General features: G+C 36.0%; 1 protein-coding gene across 3 annotated transcripts; it reads right to left on the reverse strand.

Annotated features, from left to right (window-relative positions):
* Window positions 1–427: 427 nt before the first annotated feature.
* On the reverse strand, window positions 428–10,073 carry LOC121967143 (TVP38/TMEM64 family membrane protein YdjX-like). 3 transcript variants are annotated; one of them, XM_042517190.1, is made up of 6 exons: window positions 9,837–10,071; window positions 3,527–3,577; window positions 2,261–2,524; window positions 1,487–1,723; window positions 1,165–1,382; window positions 428–886 (listed from the first exon to the last, which is right to left on the reverse strand). In XM_042517190.1, the coding sequence occupies exons 3-6, from the start codon at window positions 2,507–2,509 to the stop codon at window positions 661–663; spliced, it is 930 nt and encodes a 309-aa protein (XP_042373124.1). In that variant the 5' UTR covers window positions 2,510–2,524; window positions 3,527–3,577; window positions 9,837–10,071; the 3' UTR covers window positions 428–660. The 3 variants fall into 3 exon arrangements, with proteins under 3 accessions (XP_042373124.1, XP_042373125.1, XP_042373123.1); XM_042517191.1 differs by lacking the exon at window positions 3,527–3,577 and having other exon boundaries at window positions 1,553–1,723; window positions 9,837–10,073; XM_042517189.1 differs by lacking the exon at window positions 3,527–3,577 and having other exon boundaries at window positions 9,837–10,067.
* Between the last annotated feature and the right edge of the window lie 13,982 nt (window positions 10,074–24,055).

The following is a 24,055-nucleotide window of genomic DNA, read 5'->3' on the forward strand; positions in this document are numbered from 1 at the left end:
CTTTTGCCACATCAACACATGCTCGGCTCTAAGCATATTTTCCCCATATTTAGGCTTGTACTAATGACTAATAACCATCCATAATTTACCTTCTCCGTATTGATTTAAGGACGGATTGACAAAGGTCTATTCTAACGGGTATTTGCCCTCGAAAAAAAATCCTTCCACCCCCTAATCAACATAATGGTCAATTATAAACTAACCCCATAATTTTTCTCGCTTCACATAACCTAGGAACGAATTATGAATGACACCTAAAATGAGTATAATCACTGTTTACTACAATCAACTCATACAATTCTATTCCCAACGATCCAAATATTATTTCTTCACACTGATTCACGTTTCCTGGAAAATGAATTTCATCATGCTGGTGAAAGAAAGCACGCATTTGTACAAAAAGTTGATAAACAAAAGAACACATACATTTATACAAAATGCTGATAAATAAAAGAAACTAGCCAGCAAAATTGTACACTGTAATTGTCTGCGTAATGATTCGCCTGATAATTGTGTTGCATGGTCAATCTATTTATCTTTTTCTTACCAATCTTCAAGAGCATGAATCTTTTTATATTACAAGCAAAGATGGTTAGAGACTTCCACTATGCTTTTATATCACACATCAGTGATTGGCAGAGAACAAGACCATGTTCTCTCTTATGGAAATTTATCAAGCTCCATCAAATTATGATTTGCATGGATGTCTTCACTGTTACTGCTTTCTGCCTCTTTAAGATCATTCAAAGCTCGCCTTGCATAAACTGTGAAGGCAATTGTAATGGCAACAGCAACTATAAAGGATACGATATTGTAAACAATCTCCAATGGTTTCATGGTATACTTTCCATATTGCATATCTGCCAATGTCAGTATCAATCGTCCACTGCATCAACCCAAAATTCAGTAAACTTTTAAATATGATTAACTTAGTCACAAGTATACATAAACTAGAAACACGGAAAAAGCTTCCAGCAAAATGGAATGTCAAGAAGGAATATGGTCAAAGAGATCAATGTGCTAAGGCTAACCAACTCTTTCACATGGTGGTGTGTATATATATATATATATATCAGAGTCTTAAACTGAGAATAAACAAATATTTGATCTGTTCACAAGCGAAGAGGATGGAAATTTAAATGGACCAGCAAACAGATCACTAACCTGTAAATGTAGAGGAAAGCTTCCGGTATCATTCCAGCAATTGAACCACAAAAATAAGGTTCAAACTTTATACTCGTCACTACTACTACATAATTGAAGATCGTATATGGAAATGGTGAAATCCTAAATAGTGTAACAACTTGAAATTGTTGAAACCAAGTTCCTTCCCCTGCCAGCCTAAGTATGGTAGCCTGCTGTGGCCATTTACTCAACCACCTCTGCATATGTTGATCAGGGAGAAAAAACAAAGATTAACTTGGATCTTCAGTTTGGGTTTATTTGTATGGGGAAAAAATGAAAATAGAGAAGAGAAAGGTCGTACATGTATTTGCTCACGAAATAGTAAACCGATAAAATAAGGTAACACCATGCCAATTGTAGTTCCTACCATGATTATGATAAATCCAAGACCATATCCAAAAATCATTCCCGCAAGCCACATGGATGGTCCAGAAGGAACTAGAATAACTGGGAACAAAGCCAAGGATGCAACGAGTACTAAAGCAAGAACTGGCCGCCCAAAAGCAGTTGCTTCCCACTCCATCATTGGTAGAAGAATCTATTGAGCAGTTGAGCACAAGATCAACATGGCAAATAAATGATACTTGTGCAAATATTTGTATATTTTTTCTAAACAAAGATATCTATAAAAATTGCATACCATGGTGATACCACCAGGACATGTTCTATAGGTTACAAATTTATCAAAACAACTGAATTATTTTGAGATCAAAACTAATCTAGCTTAATATCAGAGCCAAACAAGGAACATGAATGTGTGAATTTATAGTACTGCCGGTGAGAAACTAACAAAACATCAAGGCAGAATATCATTGGCAGAGCAAGAAGTTATTGGACCTAAAAACCATGTTAGGGAGTAGTTTGGATATTTATATACCAATAAATCTCACATGAGGTTTTATTTTGATGAGGTGTTAGCTTCTTAATTCATGTTGCACAAGACTTCCTGCTCAAATACCACAAGCATATGCAACCTAGAAATAAGCCAGGAGTGCTGGAATGAAACTTCCTGTCTTAACATAGAGAAGATCAAGAAATTTAAGTGAACGGAATGGAGAAAGGGAAAATGAGTTACCTTTTCAAAAACAAATGGAATTCCCCATTTCACAAGGATAGAAATGAGTAGCACCAAAAGAAGGCAGATGAAAAGCATTTTCATCCACCAGATGTAGGACTTTTTATCTGTTTGAACTGACGACTGCCGAGAATCAAAATTGGATAATATGGTCTCTCTTGGCAACACTAGTCTTGCATATTCTTCTTCCATTGTGTGTAGCTCAGGGGTATCACTGTTTTTCACTAACATCTCAGGTGAATTTGACATGGTAGTCGAGAAAACCTGTTAGACAAGGCATATGAATAGGAAGAAATTCAATTGAAAAGTGCTAAGTGCTATCATGTTTATAAAACAGGATATGCCAAATATAAGGGAAGGAATGATCTTGATACAATTAAAACAAAAGAAAAAAGAAATGTATTCACAACTTTTTACTAGTCATGCTTTTTGATGTTTCTTTTAGCAAAGAGAATAGGTAGATAATTTATTTGAGAAGATCTCTCTTTAAAACATTAGAGAAAATTATTGGGTATTATCACCTTAGGAAGTGCATTCCATTCTTGCTAAAGCTTAGGGAGAAATAGCAATCACAAAATGTGCTCTTATTTTGTACATAGACAAATTTTTATTGCAAAAATAATAAACTCTAAACCTTTCGAAGAAATAGCCAAAGAAAGATCCATAAAGATCTGTATGTAAAAAAACTAAATAAAAGACTCTATGCATTAGGATTACATCTTCAATGCTTAATACAGACAAAAGACAACCAATTGTTTCCAAAGAAAGCAACTCCGGTGCTACAACATAAGGATAACAGAAGTCAGGTAGATAAAAGTGTTACATTTTAAAATTTGAGTTAGTGCTAGATAGATAATAAAACTAGTTTACTCTAAATTCTTAATTACACAATTCTAGATCTTAGTGATGACTAGACTGAGGTTTGCATGAATGCTATTATAAGCCAAAAGAAACAAAATAAATGTTTGAGTAGCTTTGCAAAGAAATAATCATAGGAAAAGGATTCTACTATGTCGCAATCCTAGTATTGGACTCCTGTCTCCTGGAGATGCATCCAACATAACTATCTGATTCTAGTGTGTCTAACGGAGAACTTTTAGACAATATATGTACAAATTTTCACAAATGAGATAAGAAACATCATGAAAGTTTGAGGATGATATGCCTAACTGATATTCAATCTTGAGTTAAAAGGCTTTTACAAGGCCTTTTCAGTTAAAACTCTAAGATGATGATCAGGACTATACAATGACATATTGTTTAGACCTTGTAAGTTGGTGGATCTTGTGCATCTCAGTTCTACCCAGCTCCAGGACCCTAGCGTTTGTACAGCAAATCATTTGTTATGTCTAGAACTGATGGCAAAGGATGAGTCATGTGAGACTTCTCAGTACTTTCACAATAATGAAATGTTGTTTGGTATTAGTAGGAAAGATGAAATAAAAAAATATCCAGAAAAACTAAGATGATATGGACATATTCAAAGAAAGCCAATAAAACATGTAGGTAGATAACTTGAATAGGTTACAGTAGAAATTGTAAGCTTTAAAAGAAGCTAAACAAAATGCAAATAAGATATATACAAGAATTTTAAAAAGTGAATACTATTAGATGTAGAATTTGGGGTAGGAAAATATTGTATTGTCTTATGAATTATGATGAAATAGTCATACATGGGTGTATATATACTCACGATGGAACCGTAAACCTAAAAGTATGTGGGACTGAATCCCGCCATGTAATGCCTAATAAACCAATACCTTTAACACTCTCCTTTAAGCCCGTGAATAAAAACTATCTTTATCCAATTTGTTGCTTGAATTAGAAATAGCATGGGACAAGCATGTATGGGAAAACAACTTAAGGAGTTAATGAAGCACACAACCAGTAATTCCTTTGACCTCAGATCAATAAAAATCTAGAAATAGCTGAGGCATGTAAGGGATGATCCCTTCAATGTAGGATCAACCATTGATGTGTTTGACCCTAGACCAACACATCAACAAGGAGACAAGATAAAAAAGAAGGAAAAGGCGAAACAAGAATGAAAAGTCATCTCAGGACATATCTCGAATACTTTTTCCAAAAGGTGTGCATACAACATGTAATAGATTAAAGGAAAAAAGAAAGAGCACGAGAGGTCCACAGAAAGGATTTGACAGCACAATTCAACACTTTGCTAAGAAAAATGAAAACAGTTTTTTTTTTTCTTCTTCAAGTTTTCACTAGGGATGGATAGCATAACTCAACCCTTTCCCTTTGTTGGACAAAGCAAAAATGATAACAACATTGAAAGAAGAGTGGAACAATCTAATTTTAATATTTATTACGATGTGAAACTATGACAAACACGTATATCAAACGAGGAAGACCAAAAAAGATTTGATTAGCAACAATAAAATAAAATAAAATTTATTTAAGTATAGATGATGATATAGTAAGAGATAGAGCTCAATGACGTAAAAGGATCCATATGACTGATCCCACCTAGTGAGATAAGGCTTAGTTGTTGTTGTTATTGTTATTGTTATATTTATTAGGAAAAGTTAGACCTTGTCTTTAGTTAAATTAGTTTAGGAGATTAAGCGTTTTAACTGTTCTATAAAAAGTTTCTAGACCTCTCTTCTCTTATAAGTTAACTCTTCAATTTTAATAAAACTTTTCCTAGTGTAAGATTTCTCTGTATGAGATTTGCTCTTAGAGTGAGCTGATTATTCCCCTATATCGTGTTAATTTGAGGTCAATTCTCTATGAGTTTTAATTCAATTTTGGTGCTGCATCAAGTGGAATTAAAGCTGAATCCTGATTAGTGTTTGGTATTTTTCTAATGTTCTCTCTCATGTTTTTCTCTCCCTTTTTTTTTGGGGGAAAGGTGAATGTTTTATAAATGTCTCAAGAGAGTAGCACTAAGAGCTTAGAATAAAGAGCATACAATCACTAGAAATCCATAAGTCGATACACATGTATCTATAGTTTGCGGAACATCCTATCAAGATCGGGAGCAAGATCTTCAAAACAATATCTATTACAAGCTTCCCACAATACATAAATCATACTCGAAACAGCAAGGTGCCTTGCTTTTATGATGCAACTTCCGCTTTTATAGTGCTAGCCAAAAATCTAGAATAACTCTTCAATTGTTCGGATCTCATATCTAATGTCTATCCATCTCTTTACCTTATCCCATAGAGCCCGAGTGATGGGGCAGTCAAAGAAGATGTGCGCATTTGATTCATCTTGCAACTGGCATAGAGAACAAATCTTATTTGGCTCATATGGTAACCTGTCCGCTTTTCTCTCCCCGCTTTCATGAGAGGAGTCACAACCATCTTTCCTCGATCCTACACATGAACCCTCGTTCAATACCCATTTAGATGTGTCTACCTCTTCTCCAACACACTTTTTTTTTAACTCACCAAAAATAGAACTATAAATCTTCTCTATAGGCAATTTTTGCCCATGAGACCAAACCCTTATTTGATAAGAGTTGTATAAATTCGTATGATCTTAACACCGTTGTTTGTGAGGTTTGGAGCCAATAGTTGTTAGAGAGAGAGAGAGAGAGAGAGAGAGAGAGAGCACCTTTATTGATTGTTGAATGACTTCTCTAGTAGAAATTATAGCATAGCTCAGTGCACTATAAGCACCATCACCTACCACTTCTCTAGCGAGTTGCAAGTTGCGAGTTGAGCTATCAGCACCTTTGTGAATTGTCCAACCTCCTTCCACAATTGCCTTTCATGTGAGTTGCACACATGTTCCCTGCCTGTTGGCTCTTTGTTCAAATGACATCAAGCCTCCACTAGTGTTAGAACCATCTCTAGCCATTACATGTGTTGGCCGATGCTAGAACGTCGAACCTCTGTTAACGCCCAACACCAACACACTGCCCTCCTCTTCTCCATTAAAGGTGTGCTTGTAATCTTCAACCTTGTTTATATTGTGAGTGCATAGTCTTTGCTCAAAGACCCAGTCTCAAACAGTTCAAATCAGGAAGAAGTATTCTGCCTCCTATGGGGCATCAAGGTCCACATCCTTAGTGTTGAATGGCATAGCACCATACACTTTATACTTCATTTTGTTTTCAAAATAAAAAATATATATGTTTAAAAAAAAAAACAATGTGCCATTACATCATCTTTTTCCAGCATGAACTCTCTGCATCCTTTTTCTCTTAATTCAGACATTATTCTTCTATAGGCATGGGAATTAGGTTATTCTGGAGACTACAAGACCAAACGGTAAATTGCCTGGTGACATTTTGATTGATCCTCTCTTTTCCATAGCTCAAAAAGAGTAGCAACAGAAAAAATAACTTTTAACTTGTCAGTTCAACACATTGAAATTCTGTCCAGGTTTGGATTGTCTATGGACTTATATATGGATATTGTGAAAGGATTAGTATTTCAAGTAAGACTGATTTAGTGTCTATGCCAAGAGGTCTCGCAAATTGAAATGCATATTCTGCATTACTATCTTGTTGATTGACAAAGATATATGGATAATAACTTCAACAAATGGAGTTGAGTTGTATAATTTTGATAGGAGCGCAACCTCTATTTCTGAAAATAATTTTTATTTATTTGGTTAGTTTAAATTCTTGCATTTAATTAGTTTTTTAAATAAAACCTTTGTACCATCATTCCAGATTCATCATCAGTCACATTAATAAACTCATCATTTCTTTATCCAACCATCATACGTCTTTAAAAAAACTAAAAACAAAAAGATCATACAAATAATCCTTCATCTAGTTTATGCATCATCCATCATATTTTAGCTAGAATAGGTTCATCATTTAAAAATTTCGTTATCGACCTAATTTACCACATTGCTTTATTTTAAAAGCAAAATTGTGATTAAAATACTTGCATCCACATAAAAAGACGAAACACCATTGTTGCTACCAAATACATAAAAGATGTAACCAACTATATTCATTTTGACAATGAACTTAGTGTTATGAAAACTAGATTGAATCATTCGAATAATTTTAATGAATATTATCATCCATATATATATAGCTCCATAGATAATTGGCAACCTTGCCCTCAATCATATTGCACTATTTTCAGAGAAAAATCTAGTCACTTTACTAAAACAAAAATTGACATAACCTAGACATGCAAAGGAGATGCCCCGTTACTTTAGATGGATGATTGAATTCTAATACATTTCTTGATTGCTTAGCAAACGCAGAAGACATTTCAATTGTGAAGCATTGCCCATATTAATTGAACAAACCTGACTTGTTGAGGACAACTATTAAATGATAGAAAAAAATCCCATAGCACAATGGTTTGAGTGAAACAGTTAAACTAACTGAAAAGTGTGTTCCACTATATTTTTAGGATTAATTACATAATAAATTATAAACCTACAATAATCATTCTTATGTGTGCTAAAATATAATTAATAGAGGCATTGCGGTATAAAAGAAAAACCTTGGTGTACCCACCATCAATTTATTAGTGGATTTTGGTCATAAATTCATAGAGGAAATAAAGATATGATCTTTAAAGAATGATCTTTAAGATCAAAGATATGATCTTTATTTTAATCAAGAGACTGATGCAGTTTAAAGTTTATGCTTAATTAGAATTAGTTTTAATTTTGAGTTATAAATTTTTAAAAGCTTGCTAGATTTCTTAGGGTAAGTTAGTCCTTGTATTTAAGAAAAATTGTTAAGGAGATTAGGCCCTTTTGTTATGTAAAAGGCCCTATACCTCCTAGTATAAATTAACTTTTCGATTCTAATAATATTTTCTGTGTGACGTTTGTTCTCCATATGAGATAATTATCCCGTGCAGCATCAACTTGGTATCGATTTCCATGGGAGTTTCAATTTGATTTGGTGTTCTATTAGAAGGAAAAAAATTGTACTAAGAGGTAAAAGAGGGCAAGTTACAAAAGTCCAAAGAGCAAATTAAGGAAAATGAAACAACTGATGGCATTGGAAGACCATCAAATCGAAGATAAGAATATCTCTCCTCCTAGACTTGTTAAACGAAGGGGGAAGCCACACATCAACTGTGAAAGACACTCAATTTGAATAGGCACCAAATTATAGAAGAGTGAAGCTTCTTGATAGGAAGAAGCACAACCAAAGATTGGGAGAAATAGGAAGATAGTTTGCTCGAACACCAATTGGCAACACAAGATCAAGGGAGCTTAACTAGCTCTAAAGTAAAGGTGATATACAGTTGCAACAAGATTTAGTGAGAATAGACCTAGATCACTACAAGCATAAGAAGATAGGTTCAAATCTTACTTACGATGACGAGTTCTAGAAATGTAGGTCGCAAAAGATGACACAAAAGAGGTCATCACAGCTAGGATAGGAAATGCGAGACAACACATCGAATGGATGCATGTTTGCTACCAATATGATGAAAGGAAGACCTATTGTTTTATGCTTACAAGAGATCTCTTTGCAGACAATGTGTGTGGCAGGAGCAGAAGTGTAGCAACCAATATGACTGGTTGTTTTCAAGTAGAAGCACTGCACAATGAAGCAAAATAGATGGGGATCCAAATAGCCATATGACATTGTGGACCTGCAACTAGGTGTAGTGGACCCAAGAGAACTAGTGGATCCAGGAGAGGACTCTAGATTTGGTGAAGGAAGAAGAGGTTAAATGTACCTGAATTGTACCCTTTTCACTTTCTTGGCAGTAGCTCCCACCCTTGCAATGGCAATGTTAGATTTATCCTTTAGTCTAAGCAAAAGTCGAAAGTGAGGGGATTGACGTTCTCCTATCCAAGTCAATGGGAAGAATAGCATAAAGCCCGGTCTGCTTGAAGAGAGAAATTAGCATTAATCCGACTGGGAAGTGTTATTGCAGTTATCACAGTTTCATTCATTGTGTAGATAATGTGGACACTGTCAGAGCAACGGAGAAGCCCAAGGAAAAGAAGGTAGGAGAGAAAGAAGAATCTAATGATAAATAAGCTTGCTTGTTAGAGGGGAAGAAGAGAGATTTGAATAAAAGGGGCTGATAGGTAGACGAGAGGTCAGCCTCTTGTGAATAATTTTTGGAATTCTAACCCTAGAATTTGGACTCTAATACCACATATGATTTGGACTCTATTCCATGGGTATCTATAAACTCATGATCAAACTCTAAACTTAGAATTATTAATGTGAGACAAAACTCAGTAAACTTACTTCCTAATAAAGATAATACCTTGGGCACTAGCGATATAATTTTGGATACATTTTTATAGATGGATGATCTATGCAGTCTTACACAGCTTGATCATGATGATCTTTTCAAGCATACTGCAAAAAAGACAAACCCTTTCCTCGTTACTACTGTATAAATATTTCTTGAACTTTACCGCACCAACTGAAAAGCATAATAATATTCACAACATAACACTTTATCTAAACTCGTATACACAAGAAGAACAAACGCCGAAGCATCATAATAATAATAATAATAATTACAACATAACATTCTATATCCATGTCCCTGAAGAAACTGATTTCAAGAGGAGAGATTTTGACGGAAGAAGGATGGACAACCGGTAGCCAAAAAGGTCGAAGAATACGAAGAGGGGATACAAATCTAACCTTTTGATCCTTTGGAAATGAAGAATTCGGCGATCGATGAGGAAGAGAAGGACCGCCGAGTTTGGCGACGGCGTTTGCGGGTTTCGTTTCTTCCTCTTTTCTTCTCCCGATGCAACCAAGGAGAAGGGGGGAGGAAAAGCAGCTGCGTATTCAAAGGCTGCTCCAACAAGGCAACTACTGCCGGTATAAACAAGCAAGGGCAGGGACGAACAGTTATTTACTGGAATGCCACAGATGGGGAGGGGGAGGTAGCGCAAGTGATGGCATGCCATGTCACCCCTCCTCGACCACTTCATCCTCCAGTCAACGGGGCACGGCGTGTTCTTACCCGCGTTGCGCGCAGCTGCTGCCACGGTTCGTTTCAAATTGCTTCCAGAAGGAGAATCAAGGAATATTTCAAACTTCATTTTATTTTTATATTCCTTTAAATTTATCGACATCAATATTTGTATTTAACAAATATTTGATTCAATTTTTTAAAAATTAAAATATTATTTTAATTTACATATGTTTTAATTAGATTTTACCTATAATTTTGATATATGCATTAAATGTGCATAGACGTGAAATAATTCACTTGGAGTTCATGAAACTTGATGACTTGAGACGATCGAGTTGATTTAACCTTATGCTGTGTTTGATTAATTTAGTTGGTATTATAATTTAATTTGTATTATATTATTATATTTAGTAATATAATATATGTATTTTTTATAAGAAATGTAATTTGTATTATTATAAAATGATAAAAAAATCTTGCGACCTTTACTAAGACGATGACCGATGGCAACGACCGTCGCACCTCTGTCGGAGCCGACAGTGACGGTTGGTGATGGTGACCAATGGTGCCCGGAAGTGGCGACAGTGGCGCCAGCGGCCTCATTGACTGGCGGTGGTAGTGACGCCCGATGACCAGCGGCGGCGGTAGCCGCTGACGGCTAGTGGTTGACGGTGCCTGGAGGTGGCTATTGGCGGTAGTGGTTGACTGTGGCACCCGAAGGCAGTGGCCAGCGATGCTCGGAGGTGGCGGCTAGTGGCGTTCGACGAAAGGCGACCGGAAGCGACCCCCGGTGGTCGGCGATAGAAGTGACGTCAATGACCGATTGATACCGAAAATGGATTAGGGATATATTTGGTATTTAAATTTTAGTTAAACTGTGACCTCGTAATGTAATCGGATTATATGGTATTGGTCTTGTAATCCATATTACAAAATTTTATTATATTTTGTAATCCCCAGGACGTAGTGCAGACAGTGGGCGCATGACATCTTTGACGTAATGGTCAGGGGTCGATTCTCAGGAATTGACGATCTAGGGTTTACCTTACTATGCACCTATTGCTTGTGTACCTATATGTACCTTTCTCTATATCCGTAAGGCCGACACTAGGGGTACCATTAAAATAACAAATCTACTTTTTATTTTTTTTAAACTCTATTAAATAAAGTAATCAATATTATAATATAATCTTAATTATATTACAAAATAGATTATATCCTATCAAATGTAGCCAATTCTTCATATCAAACTTGATGACTTAGTTGATTTACAGTTATTGCTCGTAGACCTAAAAAAAAAAATGTTGGGGCTTTAATTTATAGGAGGTTGGAGGGTATTTTAAGGCGAGGAGCATTAAGTTGGTGTAGATGTGATTATGGAGATTGTACGTAGGTGTGATAGCTTGAAGGTTTGGTGCAAAAGGTGAACTTGTAGGCAAGGATGACTTAGAACAAGCTATATATCCGAGATTGGTGCATCAAATGGATTACAGGCTGGCATTAGATGGATCTTAGTAATGATATGTTTAATGAAAGAATCTCAATAAAATGTTCAAAGGTAGATATATAAAATAATGTGATCCAAAAAAATGAAATGATGTATCTATTGAAATTTTTCCATGGATGTATCATAGCTCATGGTTAAATGTGCGGTGTACTTCTAAGCATGGAGGATCATATGACACGAAACAAGTTGGGGAATCTTGGTGCATTGAATTTTCTAGAGGCTTAATAAGAGGTGGACTCAAGGATAACGTACTGCATCGCATCGACGAAGTTTCGACCTGTAAGTATGAAAGTTATAAGAGATCATCATGAGAATTATTTTATTATTTAGGCCTTTTGTTTTTGGATAGCACCCATCAGAGATAATGTTTTTATCTAGGTAGATTAGATTACCTAATGGGTTTGGTTTGGAGCCTTTGTCAACGGAACTATCAATCTCATCTCATGTTTTATTGACTTAGCAAGGTTGTGCGACTTCACGAGGCTTACAAGAGTGCAATTAAGCTAAGTGAAGGAGGGATCATTGACAGGATTAGTCGATTAGATGGTAATTTAGTCAACTAGAGCAGTTCAATTGATCAATAACTAGTCAATTAAATGTGAGAGTTTGGTGGGGGGAAAAAATATTACCTTCGTTTATTGGCGGTTTAAACAGTCAATTATATTGGAAGGCCTAGAACAATTGGTAATATGTTGTTGGTTGTCCAACAATAACATTTGCCTGAGTAATTAACTAGGGGATTTTCTAATCGATCACAATGGACAAAATGTATTAGTTGGAACTGGTATTAAATAAGGGTGTGTTTGATTAGAGTTATCCTTGATAATTTTAATTATTCATCTAAGATTATCAATGAAAATTTTATTTGGTTTAGATAATTGATGACTCTTAAGTAATGTTCCATATCCGACACGTCAGCAAAATGGACATATAATCCGAAATCGATAAACCTCTAAAAATTAAGATTTTTCTTGATTCCGGGGTTAACAAATTTTTTTGACCCAAAAAACCCTTGGATTAAAGAAAAATGTGCCAAAAAAGGAAAACCTAAAGAAAAAAACAAAAAATTTAAAATTTAAAATTTAAAATAAAAACAAAACGTAAAAAAAATAATAATAAAATGTAAAAAAATAAAAAAAAACATAAAAAATAGATAAAATGTAAAAAATAAAAAAACATAAAATTATTTTAAAAATAAAAAATAATAAAAAATGTAAAAAAAATAAAATAAACATAAAAAATAGATAAAATGTACAAAATAAAAAATAATAAAAAAATGTAAAAAAAATAAAAAAACATAAAAAATAGATAAAATGTAAACAATAAAAAAATAAAAAAAAATAGAAAAAATAAAAATAGAAAAAACATAAAAAAATAAAAAATCGAAAAAAGTAAAAAATTTAAAAACGTAAAAAAATAATAATAAAATGTAAAAAAATATAAAAAAACATAAAAATAGATAAAATGTAAAAAAAAAAACATAAAAAATCTAAAAAAACATAAAAAATAAATAAAAATAATAAAAAAATTTTAAAAAAAAAGTTAAAAAAATAAAAATAGAAAAAACGTAAAAAAAAAAATTTAAAACGTAAAAAATAAAAAAAAAACATAAAATAATAAAAAATAGAAACAAAACTTAAAAAAAACAAAAAAAAAGTAAAAAACGTAAAAAAATAAGAAAATTTAAAAGATTAAAAATAAAAAAAAATTAAAAAAACGTAAAAAATAAAAAACGCATAAAAATAAAGAAAAACATGAAAAAATGTTTGGTTGATTTTGTAACTGAGGGTAATATAGTAAAATATTAAACTAGGTTATTCATTAAAATCTTCAAACAAACAAGTTTTTGTTGTATTACTTAGGTTGAACCAAATATTTAGTTATGTTTTATTCTCCATAATCTTAGTTATATGATTACCTATACATGATAACTTAAATCAAACACACCCTTAGGTTGCGTTTGGTTAGGGGTTATTCTTGATAATCTTGGTTATTCATCAAAGGTTATCAACAAAAATCCTGTTTGATTTAAGTAATCGATGATTTCCGAGTAATGTTCCATGTCCGACACGTCAGCAAAAAGGGCATGCAACTAGTAATCGGAAAACTGAGGTTTTTCTTGATTTCGGGGTTAACGATTTTTTTTACCCAAAATACCCTTGGATAAGAGAAAAATGTGGTAAAAAAGAAAAACGTAAAGAAAGTAATGAGAAATATAAAAAATGGAATTTAAAATTTTTTTAAAACGTAAAAAAATAAAAAATCATAAAAAATAAAAAAAAAATAAAAAATTGTAAAAAAACTTAAAAAAATAAAAAAACACATTAAAAAAATAGAACAACCATAAAAAATATAAAAAATGAGAAAAAGAAAAAAAATTAAAATAGAAATAAGTAAAAAAAATTTTAAAAATAATTTAAAATGTTTAAAAAATAAAAAATAGAAAAAATGTAAAAAACATAAAAAATTTATAAAAAACCTAAAAAAATAAAAAATAAATTAAAGTTTAAAAAATCATAAAAAATAAAAATTAAAAAAACGTAAAAAAAATTTAAAAAAATTAAAAAACGAAAAAAATAATAAAGAAACATAAAATAATAAAAAATAGAAAAAAAACTTAAAAATAAAAAAACTTTTAAAAAATAAAAGAAAGGAAAAAAAACGTATAAAAATAAAAAAACATAACAAAAATAAAAAACATAAAAAAAATAAAAAAAATTGTAAAAGATTAAAAATAAAAAATTTTAAAAAACGTAAAAAATAAAAAACGCATAAAAATAAAGAAAAACGTGAAAAAATGTTTGGTTGATTTTGTAACTGAGGGTAATATAGTAAAATATTAAACTAGGTTATTCATTAAAACCTTCAAATAAATAAGTTTTTGTTATATTACTTAAGTTGAACCAAATATTTGGTTATGTTTTAATCTCCATAATCTTAGTTATATGATTACCTATACATGATAACTTAAACCAAACACACCCTTAGGTTGCGTTTGGTTAGGGGTTATTCTTGATAATCTTGGTTATTCATCCAAGGTTATCAACAAAAATCCTGTTTGATTTAGGTAATCGATGATTTCTGAGTAATGTTCCATGCCTGACATGTCAGTAAGAGGAACATGCAACCAAGAATCGAAAAATTGAGGTTTTTCTTGATTTCGGGGTTAACGATTTTTTTTACCCAAAATACCCTCGGATAAGAGAAAAATGTGACAAAAAAGGAAAACGTAAAGAAAGTAATGAAAAATATAAAAAATAAAATTTAAAATTTTAAAAAACATAAAAAATCATAAAAAATAAAAAATTGTAAAAAAACTTAAAAAAATATAAAAACATTAAAAAAATAGAACAAACATAAAAAATTTAAAAAATGAGAAAAAAATTAAAAATAGAAATAAATAAAAAAGATTTTTAAAAATAAAAAAAACATAAAAAATTAAATAATAATAAAAAATGTTTAAAAAATTTAAAAATAGAAAAAATGTAAAAAAACATAAAAAAATTGATAAAAAACCTAAAATAAATAAAAAGTAAAAAAATTAAAAAAATAAAAAAAACATAAAAAAATAATAAAATAACTAAAAATAAAGAAAAACGTGAAAATATAGTAAAATATAGTAGAGTTTAAATAATAATAATAATAATAATAATAATATTATTATTATTATTATTATTATTATTATTATTATGTATAGTTTGTTTTGTAATTGAGGGTAATATAGTAAATATTAAATTAGGTTATTCATTAATACCTTCAAACAAATAAATTTTTGTTGCATTACCTAAATTGAACCAAATAATATTTGGTTATGTTTTATTTCTCATAACCTTGGTTATGTGATTTCCTGATAATCACATAACCAAAGTTATACATGATAACTTGAACTAAACACACCCTTAAAATTTTGAGTCAACAACTTGATAAGAAATTGTTCTGAATTCTCTTGTGAGCAGGTGCTCAAACTCATTAAGTACTTGGAATCAAAGTCCAAGGCTTTAACACACAAGTCATGTTGGTACAATTATACCCTAAGTGATTGGATTTGACTAGGATATCTAGATATTTTTGGCAAAAGGTTTAAATTAGGCTTGTCTATGCTACTGATTAGGAACTTAGCCTATTGCATACGATACATTGTTAAAGGATGGTATATGAAAGTTGATGATTGAAGTCTTAGAAGCAAGGGTTTTCAACAAATGGATGAAGAAAGAGGAACGAACATTGAATATGTGAAGTTTTGGAAGCATGATCTTTAGGCATGCAAAAAAGTGAGACCTTTTGAAGGAAGATTTGAAGGCATGGAGTATTAGGTAAGCTAGTCGAGACCTACAGTATAAAGCTTTTAGAGGCATCATCATATTTGATGTGACATTTTTAAAGTCTTGGAAGACATTGAGTTGTGAGAGATTATAAATGAATGTTGAGCAACACCATTGGTGGATGATGTGGGTAAATTAGGTAAGGACTACTTAGTTGGATGATAGAGAACCTCTGTCTAAGGAGCAATAAATAAGCTCTTGGTTGTAGCTGTTGATCAAGCTCAATTTTATAGGTTTGCATGGGCTTACAAGATGTAGCCAAGCAAAGTTAGGATCAGCGAGCAAATTGAATCAATTAATTATTGATCAAGTCAATTGAAGCGTTGAGTTGTTTGCAAATTATTGGGCTCATGAACAAAATGCTCTCTTTGGGATTGAGTCGTCTAAATAAGAAATCAATTGAATGAGATTTGAGTCAACTAGATCTTTGGTTGAGTTGACTGAACTATCAATAAAAGGCATGGAACATATGAATTTCAAAATTCAATTCGCTGATGTGTGGATTCAAATGACTGAACCTATTTGAAAATTATCTGTTGTACAAGAAAAGAGTAGAAGAGAGGGGGCCAAAGAAAGCTTTTACAATGATCACAAGAAAGAAAATTTCAGTAACCATTCTGAATCCCCAAGTTTTTTTATTTATCGTCTTTCAGCTTCATTTCAACCTTGGTTCTTTTCCAAGTTGTGATCAATCAACTAAATCCTTGATCAGTCGTTTGCTGACATGATTTCATCAGCCTACTATACTGCAATGGATACTTCAATCTACTACTTCAACAATAGTGTATATGTATCCAATCGTTGCATGTTGTTATTGTTTAATCAATAATTCTATTTAAAGTTTTCGACTACTTATTAATTGATTGACCTTAACATCCAATCGACTAGCCCCCAACAAAAACGATCTATTCATTTTTGTTTGGTGCTAAGATGATTGATCAAGTTATTAGTCAATTAACATCTAAAAGAATTGAATAACTCATTTTGTTTGTGTTTGGAGATTTAGGTTTGGATAGTCGACTGATGCAAAACAACTCAAGTATTAGTCAATTGCCTAGTCGACTAACACCTAAACAAAAGCATTTTGTTCGTTTGTATTCATCCCTAAGTCTATTGCCTAATTAACTTATGTACTAGTCTACTGTACTATTTGTTAGGACTCGTGCGAGCTAGGGGGGGAAGGGGGGTGTGAATAGTTTCGATAACTTTTCATCATTGCTTTGTGCTCGTCGTTCAATGTACAACAGAAACCTTGCTTCAAACTCGACTCCACATGTTCAACACCTTTGTTTATTTGATATCCACCTCCTTGAAATAACTAATTCAAGGGTCCACACTATTGATCTTCTTCCACCATGGACTCTTTTCTTCTCGAAAGATTTTTGGAGGTGAAAAAGCCTCTACCAACTTGTCCTTACAAGAACACAACAAGAAACAAGAAAACAAACACAAATACAATCGAAAATGACTTTACAATCAAAACCTTGTGTGTTTGATCTCTTGTTAGTTGAAAATGCCTCTTGTTGACTCGAAAATGCACTAGTACTTCGCTTCAGAATCTCCAAGAACCGACCTCTTCAAACCTCTTCGAAATCACCTTTTAAAGGCTGCTGCTCGGGCTAATTTTTGCCTATCAATTAAGTGATTTTACTAATCAGTCTATTGATTTGATGAATTTGACCGTTGAAACCTGCAGAACGGCTCATTTTTAACCTGTTTGATCATATCAGTCGACTAATTTCTCATATTAGTTAACTAATTTCTCAAATCAGTTTAACTAATTTGCTTCTGGATCAAATTGATTCAAATGGTTTCCAAATTGATTCAACTAATTTCCATATCAGTCGACTAATTTCCTAAATCAATTGAATTGTTTTATTTCTTCTTGCTTTTGGATCAAATTAATTCAATTAATTTTTTCAATCAGTTGAATTGATCTCCCAATCCGTTGAATTGATTTCCAAATTAGCTGATCGGTTTGCTTCTGAATCATTATCACCCTTGCATCTGATTCAATAATCTGTTCGGGCTTCCACCTCTCGTCAAGAATATGATCCTTGACCTTTGTTGACCTTCCTTGCATGCAGTCTTACGATTTGCAAGGACTTTCTCTTGTCTAGTATCCGATTGATTTCAACCTACTAGACTTCCTTTGCTCAGCGTCCAGTTCATCGTGAATAGCCGAGACTTCCTTCATCACCAAGAGTTTGGTTCTCCATGACCCACTTGAATTTTTCCTTCTCATACCAAGTGTTCAGTCTTCTATGACCCACTTAGACTTCTTATGTTAAGTGTCTGGTATCCCATGACCCACTTAGACTTTCATTTTGCCAACTTTCAGTTGGACTTCCGATCACCAAGTGACTGGTCCTCTACGATCCACTTGGTCTTTTTTTTGCTAACTTTCCATTAGACTTTCAATCACCAAGTATCTGTTCCTCCATGACACACTTGGACTTTTCTCTTGTCAACTTCTTATTGGACTTTCAATCAGCAAGTGTTTGGTCTTCCATGATCCACTTGGATTTTTCACTTCTAGTGAAATATCCAGTTACCTTAACCTACTTGACCTTTTACTAATATATTGATCATACATCAAAATCTAAATTTGAGTCAACCTGGCTAACTTTGACCTGAGATTAATTGTGTTAAATATATGTGAATGGAGAAGAGGTGGAAGAGGCATGACACTTCATTGTGAATGGGACTTTGGTCTCACATTGGGAGTTTCAAGACATATTGGTTGGTTTATATTGATTCACATACATTGATGAGATGAACAAATGCATGGGGAGCAGCTCTCTCTCACGCGTGAGTGCGCAGGGAGGGGGGGGTTGCAAATCCAGGGTCCAAATTACACTGAATCAAGTTGACTCATGTGCGAGCACGACCGACGCGTACCGAATGCTAGACCGATCATGCAAAATTTTCCCAAGCGGAACAACCAACATTTTACTACATAAACTTTTTGCTGCTTATTTAAGGGTGTAACGGATGTGTTAAATTAAATATTAATGTAGCTGAGTGAAACGTTGGCATTTCATAGCTGGCGAATAATTACTATTAAATGATTATTAACGCTGCCCATTGGCCTGACCTTCTATATAAGGAGGCTGCAATCACAGGTAAAAGGTTACACGCTCAAAAAGTTGAAGCTCTCCACCTACGTTTCCCTTCTCTTCTGTCGTACATCTCTCGCTCGGTGGAGTGCAGTGCCCGTGACAGGAGTCGGATACCTCTCAGTTCGCCGTGACCATCAGTGCTTGGTGAGAATCATAGTTCATCGTTGTATCTTGGGAAATAGATGACTCGAGGAAATCTCGAAGCACAACTAGAGATGGAGCGAATCTGTTTCAAGCAAACTGCGACCCTCGCAGGCCTCGATCCATCCGCCCACTCGAATTTTGAGTTCGCTTGGTCGCTAACTCGGTCGGCTTCTGTGTTCGTTCGACCCTCTGCTAGCTCGGCATCTTCTTCACTCAGCTGCATACCTGTTTGGTCACAGCTCGCTCGACCTCTTCTTCGCTTGGTTGCACACCCGTTCGGCCTCCGCTTGCTCGGTCCGCTCGACTGTCCGCTCGCTCACCCGGCCGATCACTCGTCTATGTTCAGCATTTGGTAGAAATCATCCCTTATTGGCAACCTGAGATTATCTGCTTAGATAATCTCAACAGATAAGTTGAATTTAATTTGATGTATTTAAATTCAGCTAATTCTCAAAATCTCCGACGACAATAAATTGTTTTGTCCAATAAATTACACCAACAATATTCTCCTGACTCTAACTACTTCAAAGGTCAAGTCTGCTCCAAAGTCTAGTCACACATGTACCCCAAGTACAAGTGCACTTAACCCTCCTTGGAAGCGCTTATGTTCATGTAAAGAGGCTTTCCATACCTCTCAGACTTCATCGTGCTAAGATACCTTCTTGCATTTGGGTCTTTTATGCCTAGAGACTTCTTGTCGTTGGAACTTCATTAGTTTGCCTAGCATCTATTCCTTCTTTGATGGGGATTTCATTTCATCAGGTCTTGAGTCCTCAACCTACTTGAGCTTCCACATGATAAGTATCTAAACCTTGACATTTTAGGCTTCTTACGTCTGAAATATTAAATTCTCATTGACCCACTTGGTCTGCTCACTTGATAAGTATTTGATCCTTGTCAATCTATTTGGACAATCATCATTGCCCACAAAATAAATGTTAAGTTTCCTATGCATACGCACTCAACACACATGTGAGATTAACAAAATCTCTCTAACTTAAAATTTGCTCAAACATTAAAATCGTATGCAACTTGTGCCTGCATCAACATAAGCAACAAACACATTTTGTCTTAGAAATTGTACAAGAAATTCATATCTAGTCTCCTGCTTTAGCTTTGTGTGACTAAGATAAACACGATCCAAGTAAGAAAAAAAAAGTCAAGTACAAAAAGCTAACATGAAATTAGTATGACAATTAGTTGAGTTGTAGCGTTGGAAGAAATAAAAAGTCATGGATATATAAGTAAAAAATATTTGTATTATTTAGTCATGGATAAATTTGAATTCCCCCCCCCCCCCCCTACCTATCTTGCTTTGTAACTGATACTCACAACCAAGGAGGATGGATATATGAGTATATCGATCCACTTAGTCATCTATCCAACAACTAAGCATGCCCTAATTTCCAGCAACAAATTTTCACATAATTACATATACATATGCATCAAAATCTAATATAACAAATAACATACATGATTATTGTTGGACACGAGCAATCTATAGCCGGAGATTTTTGAAATTTAGCTGAATTTAAAATTACACGGAAGTTAAATTCAACTTACAATAGAGTTGACCTGAGCAGATAATCTCAGGCTACCAGCAGGGGCTGGTTTTTATCCAAGTGTCGACCGAGCGAGCAGAGTGGCTGGTCGGGCGAGTGAGATAGGCCGATCAGTCGAACAACAATGACAGATCGAGCAGAGCGGTCAGAGCAGACAAGTCGACCGAAGCAGAAAAATTGATCGGGCGCTCAGCGACAAGCCGAGCAAAGAAGTCGATTGGGAGATGCAGATCGGTCGGTTGGGCTGGAGAGACAGATCGGGCGGGCTGGTGATCGGTCAGGAGAAGAAGACTGGTCGGGCGAAGAAGCAGATCGGTCGGTCGGGCGAGCGAAGAAGCAGATCGGTCGGGCGCAGAAGAAGACCGGTCGGGCTATACCGACAGGTCAAGCTGCTGTAGTTGTCGGGCGTAGAAGAAGACCGGTAGTTTTCTTGTAGTTCTTGGAACGTGAATGCACATGATAGTTCCTACGTTAATAAACAAGAACCTTTGCAAGAGGTCTTATCTATATATTGGCATGTATCATTATCAGTAATAAAGGTGAATGCTGAAGGTATATCCTTATTAGCGATAGTGGGAATAGGTGTGGGTGTTCAAGGAGGGGAGGAATTAGTGGAAAAGGGAGGGGCAATTTGGTAAAAGCACAGGGTAGGGTTTAAAGTGGGGGCACTGTAGCATGCGAAAGGGGTCTTCTTCGTGGCTTGTTTTCCGCTGCCAAGGGAGATTATCTTCTTCCTCTCTCCGGTGTTCCTTGTCGGCATCGACGCCGGCCACCGGCTCTCTCTCTTCTCCTCTTGTCGGAGCTGCCTCAAAGTCATCCATCTTCCTCGCGTTAGAGCCGCCTCTCTTTTTCTTCTCCTCCTCTCGCCGCAGTCGCCATGAGCAGGAGGAGAGGAGAGCTTTCTTCTTCCTTGCGACATCACCACCGGCCGGACTCGGCGCCACCCTCACGCGAGCACGACGACAACCCCTCCTCTTCCTCCCCATAGAGACGACGACAACACCATCTTTTTCCTCCTCCTTGTGACGCTATCGCCGGAGAGACCGACCCCTACTCTCCTCCTCCCTACGACACGCCACCGAACAGCCTCTCGACACTGCCCTCCTCCCCCCTTGACATCGTTATTTCCTCTCCCACTCATGCATACAACCGGCGATGCAAGTAGCCGACACCTATAGCCTCCGACCGCCGCCCTTTAGACCGCCGAACCGCCAAACGCAGCCTCGTCAGTGGTCTCCTCCAGGACGCCATAGCGCTGCCTCCCTTATCCCCTCGTCATAGGCCACCTTCGGATCGGACGCCTGGTTGTAGGTCTTCGATGTGGGTTGGGCCTTCGGGCCCTCGCCACCAATAGGCTCTGATCTGATTATGCTCCATCTGTGTTGTGTTCCAGCCCTTGAGTTGAGGCTATATCCCGATCCTCGCATCGTGGTCCTATTTGGGTGTGCCTTGTCGTATCCCGACCTGCGAACCGCGGTTGTGTCTCAGATTGTGATTCGTGTTTAGCCTCCTTGGTGTTATTATTTCCCGGCCTGCATGTCGGAATCATATCCCAACCTGCGTGCCGGAATCATATCCCGATTTGCGCATCGATTTCACGTCTTGATCTGCGTGTCGATCTTGTCTCCCGGTCTGCGTATCGGCATCTTATCCCGATCTGCGTACTGTTATCTTATCCTGGTCCGCGTACCGGTGTCTTATCCCAGCTTGTGTGCCGATGTCTTAGCCCGGCCTGCGTGCCTCTATTATCTCCAGACCTGCAGCCCGTCTTCCGGCTCCGTGCCGCATCCTGCTTCGCATTGTCAGATCCCTCTCTCCAGCCTGATCAGAGTCATCTTCTCTTCCGGGTCACGACAGCTCAAGCCGCGTCCCATCCGAGGGCGCCCCCCTGGGCCAGGGTACATTCTCCGTACTCACCCCTTATTTATTTCATTATTATATTACATTATTAGCTTGTTACTCATATGTTCGTTGGATCCGCCTCGAGCTTCGGGGTACCAAGGAGCGGGGGGACCCAGTCGCTGGCCACAGGTAGCATTAACAAGAGGACCTCTGAAGCCTTGGTCAACACGGAAGTCGTCTCAGCACACCCCCCTCCGGGACACCATGACTTGGTCAACATTCAATCCATCTCATCCGGTGGTCTGTCTGACTCAGCTTCCGGACGGGATCAAATTTGGCGCCGTCTGTGGGAATCTCCTTCACCTGTTCTGAAACGTGAAGATGGACGACGTCGGGAGGTTCTCTGCTATTATCACAATCCCGGAGGATCTCAACGAACATATTATCTTCTATCCTCACTCCACCGGTATTCGGGAGTCGAGGAATCGAGTGGAGCTTCAGCTGGCTGACAGGTTAGTTTTCCGTTATGTTTTTTCCCTGACTCCACGGGTATTCAGGAGTTAAGGGACCGAGACAAACCCTTAGCCGGTTGGCATGACTCCCCGATTAGGTACGCTACAAGCTCTATTCTCTTTTTACGATTATAAGATCTGCTATAGATCCCTGATAATAGAGTAAGATCCTAGTACTTGATCAAAGACTAGGGCCTTCAATTTTTGATCGGACACTAGGGGCCCAGCTCCCCGCTCATACACTTGGGACACAGCTCCCCGCTCATGCACTAGGGACACAGCTCACCGATCATTGACTCGCAGTATGACTTCCCGATCATGATCTAAAGGCCTCACTCTTTGATTACAGGCTAGGGACCTACTCTCTAATCAGGGACCCGGGGCTCAGCTCCCCGATCAGGTGTATTATACGCTTTGCACCCTTCGTCATGAGGCTCTGCATCCTCTTATTACTACAGGCTCTACACCCTTCACCATGAGGCTCTGCATCCTCTTACTGCTACAGGCTCTGCACCTTTCACCATAAGGGTCTGCATCCTCTTACTCTACAGGCTCTGCACTCTTCACCATGAGGGTCTGCATCCTCTTACTTTACATGCTCTGCACCCTTCACCATGGGGTTCTACATTCTTTTACTACTATAGGCACCTCACTCTATTATTACTATATGCTCTGTATTCTCCACTTGTTTTGAGTGCTTTTTACGTCCACATACTCTGCTCCCTTATATGACTATGGGTTTCACTCCCTTTGATGGTCAGGGCTCAGATTATTCTTCTCCCTGACTCCACGGACATTTGGGAGTCAAGGGAGCGACACTATTTCTCTTACTAGCTGTATGGGCATTTGGGATTCGAGCCAGCCGGTTGACATTGTTGGTGCAACCTTAGGTCAAGGTTGACCTGGTTGACCCAACTCGAGGTAACTT

Source organism: Zingiber officinale, chromosome 3B (assembly GCF_018446385.1).
Source record: "Zingiber officinale cultivar Zhangliang chromosome 3B, Zo_v1.1, whole genome shotgun sequence".
NCBI lineage: Eukaryota > Viridiplantae > Streptophyta > Magnoliopsida > Zingiberales > Zingiberaceae > Zingiber > Zingiber officinale.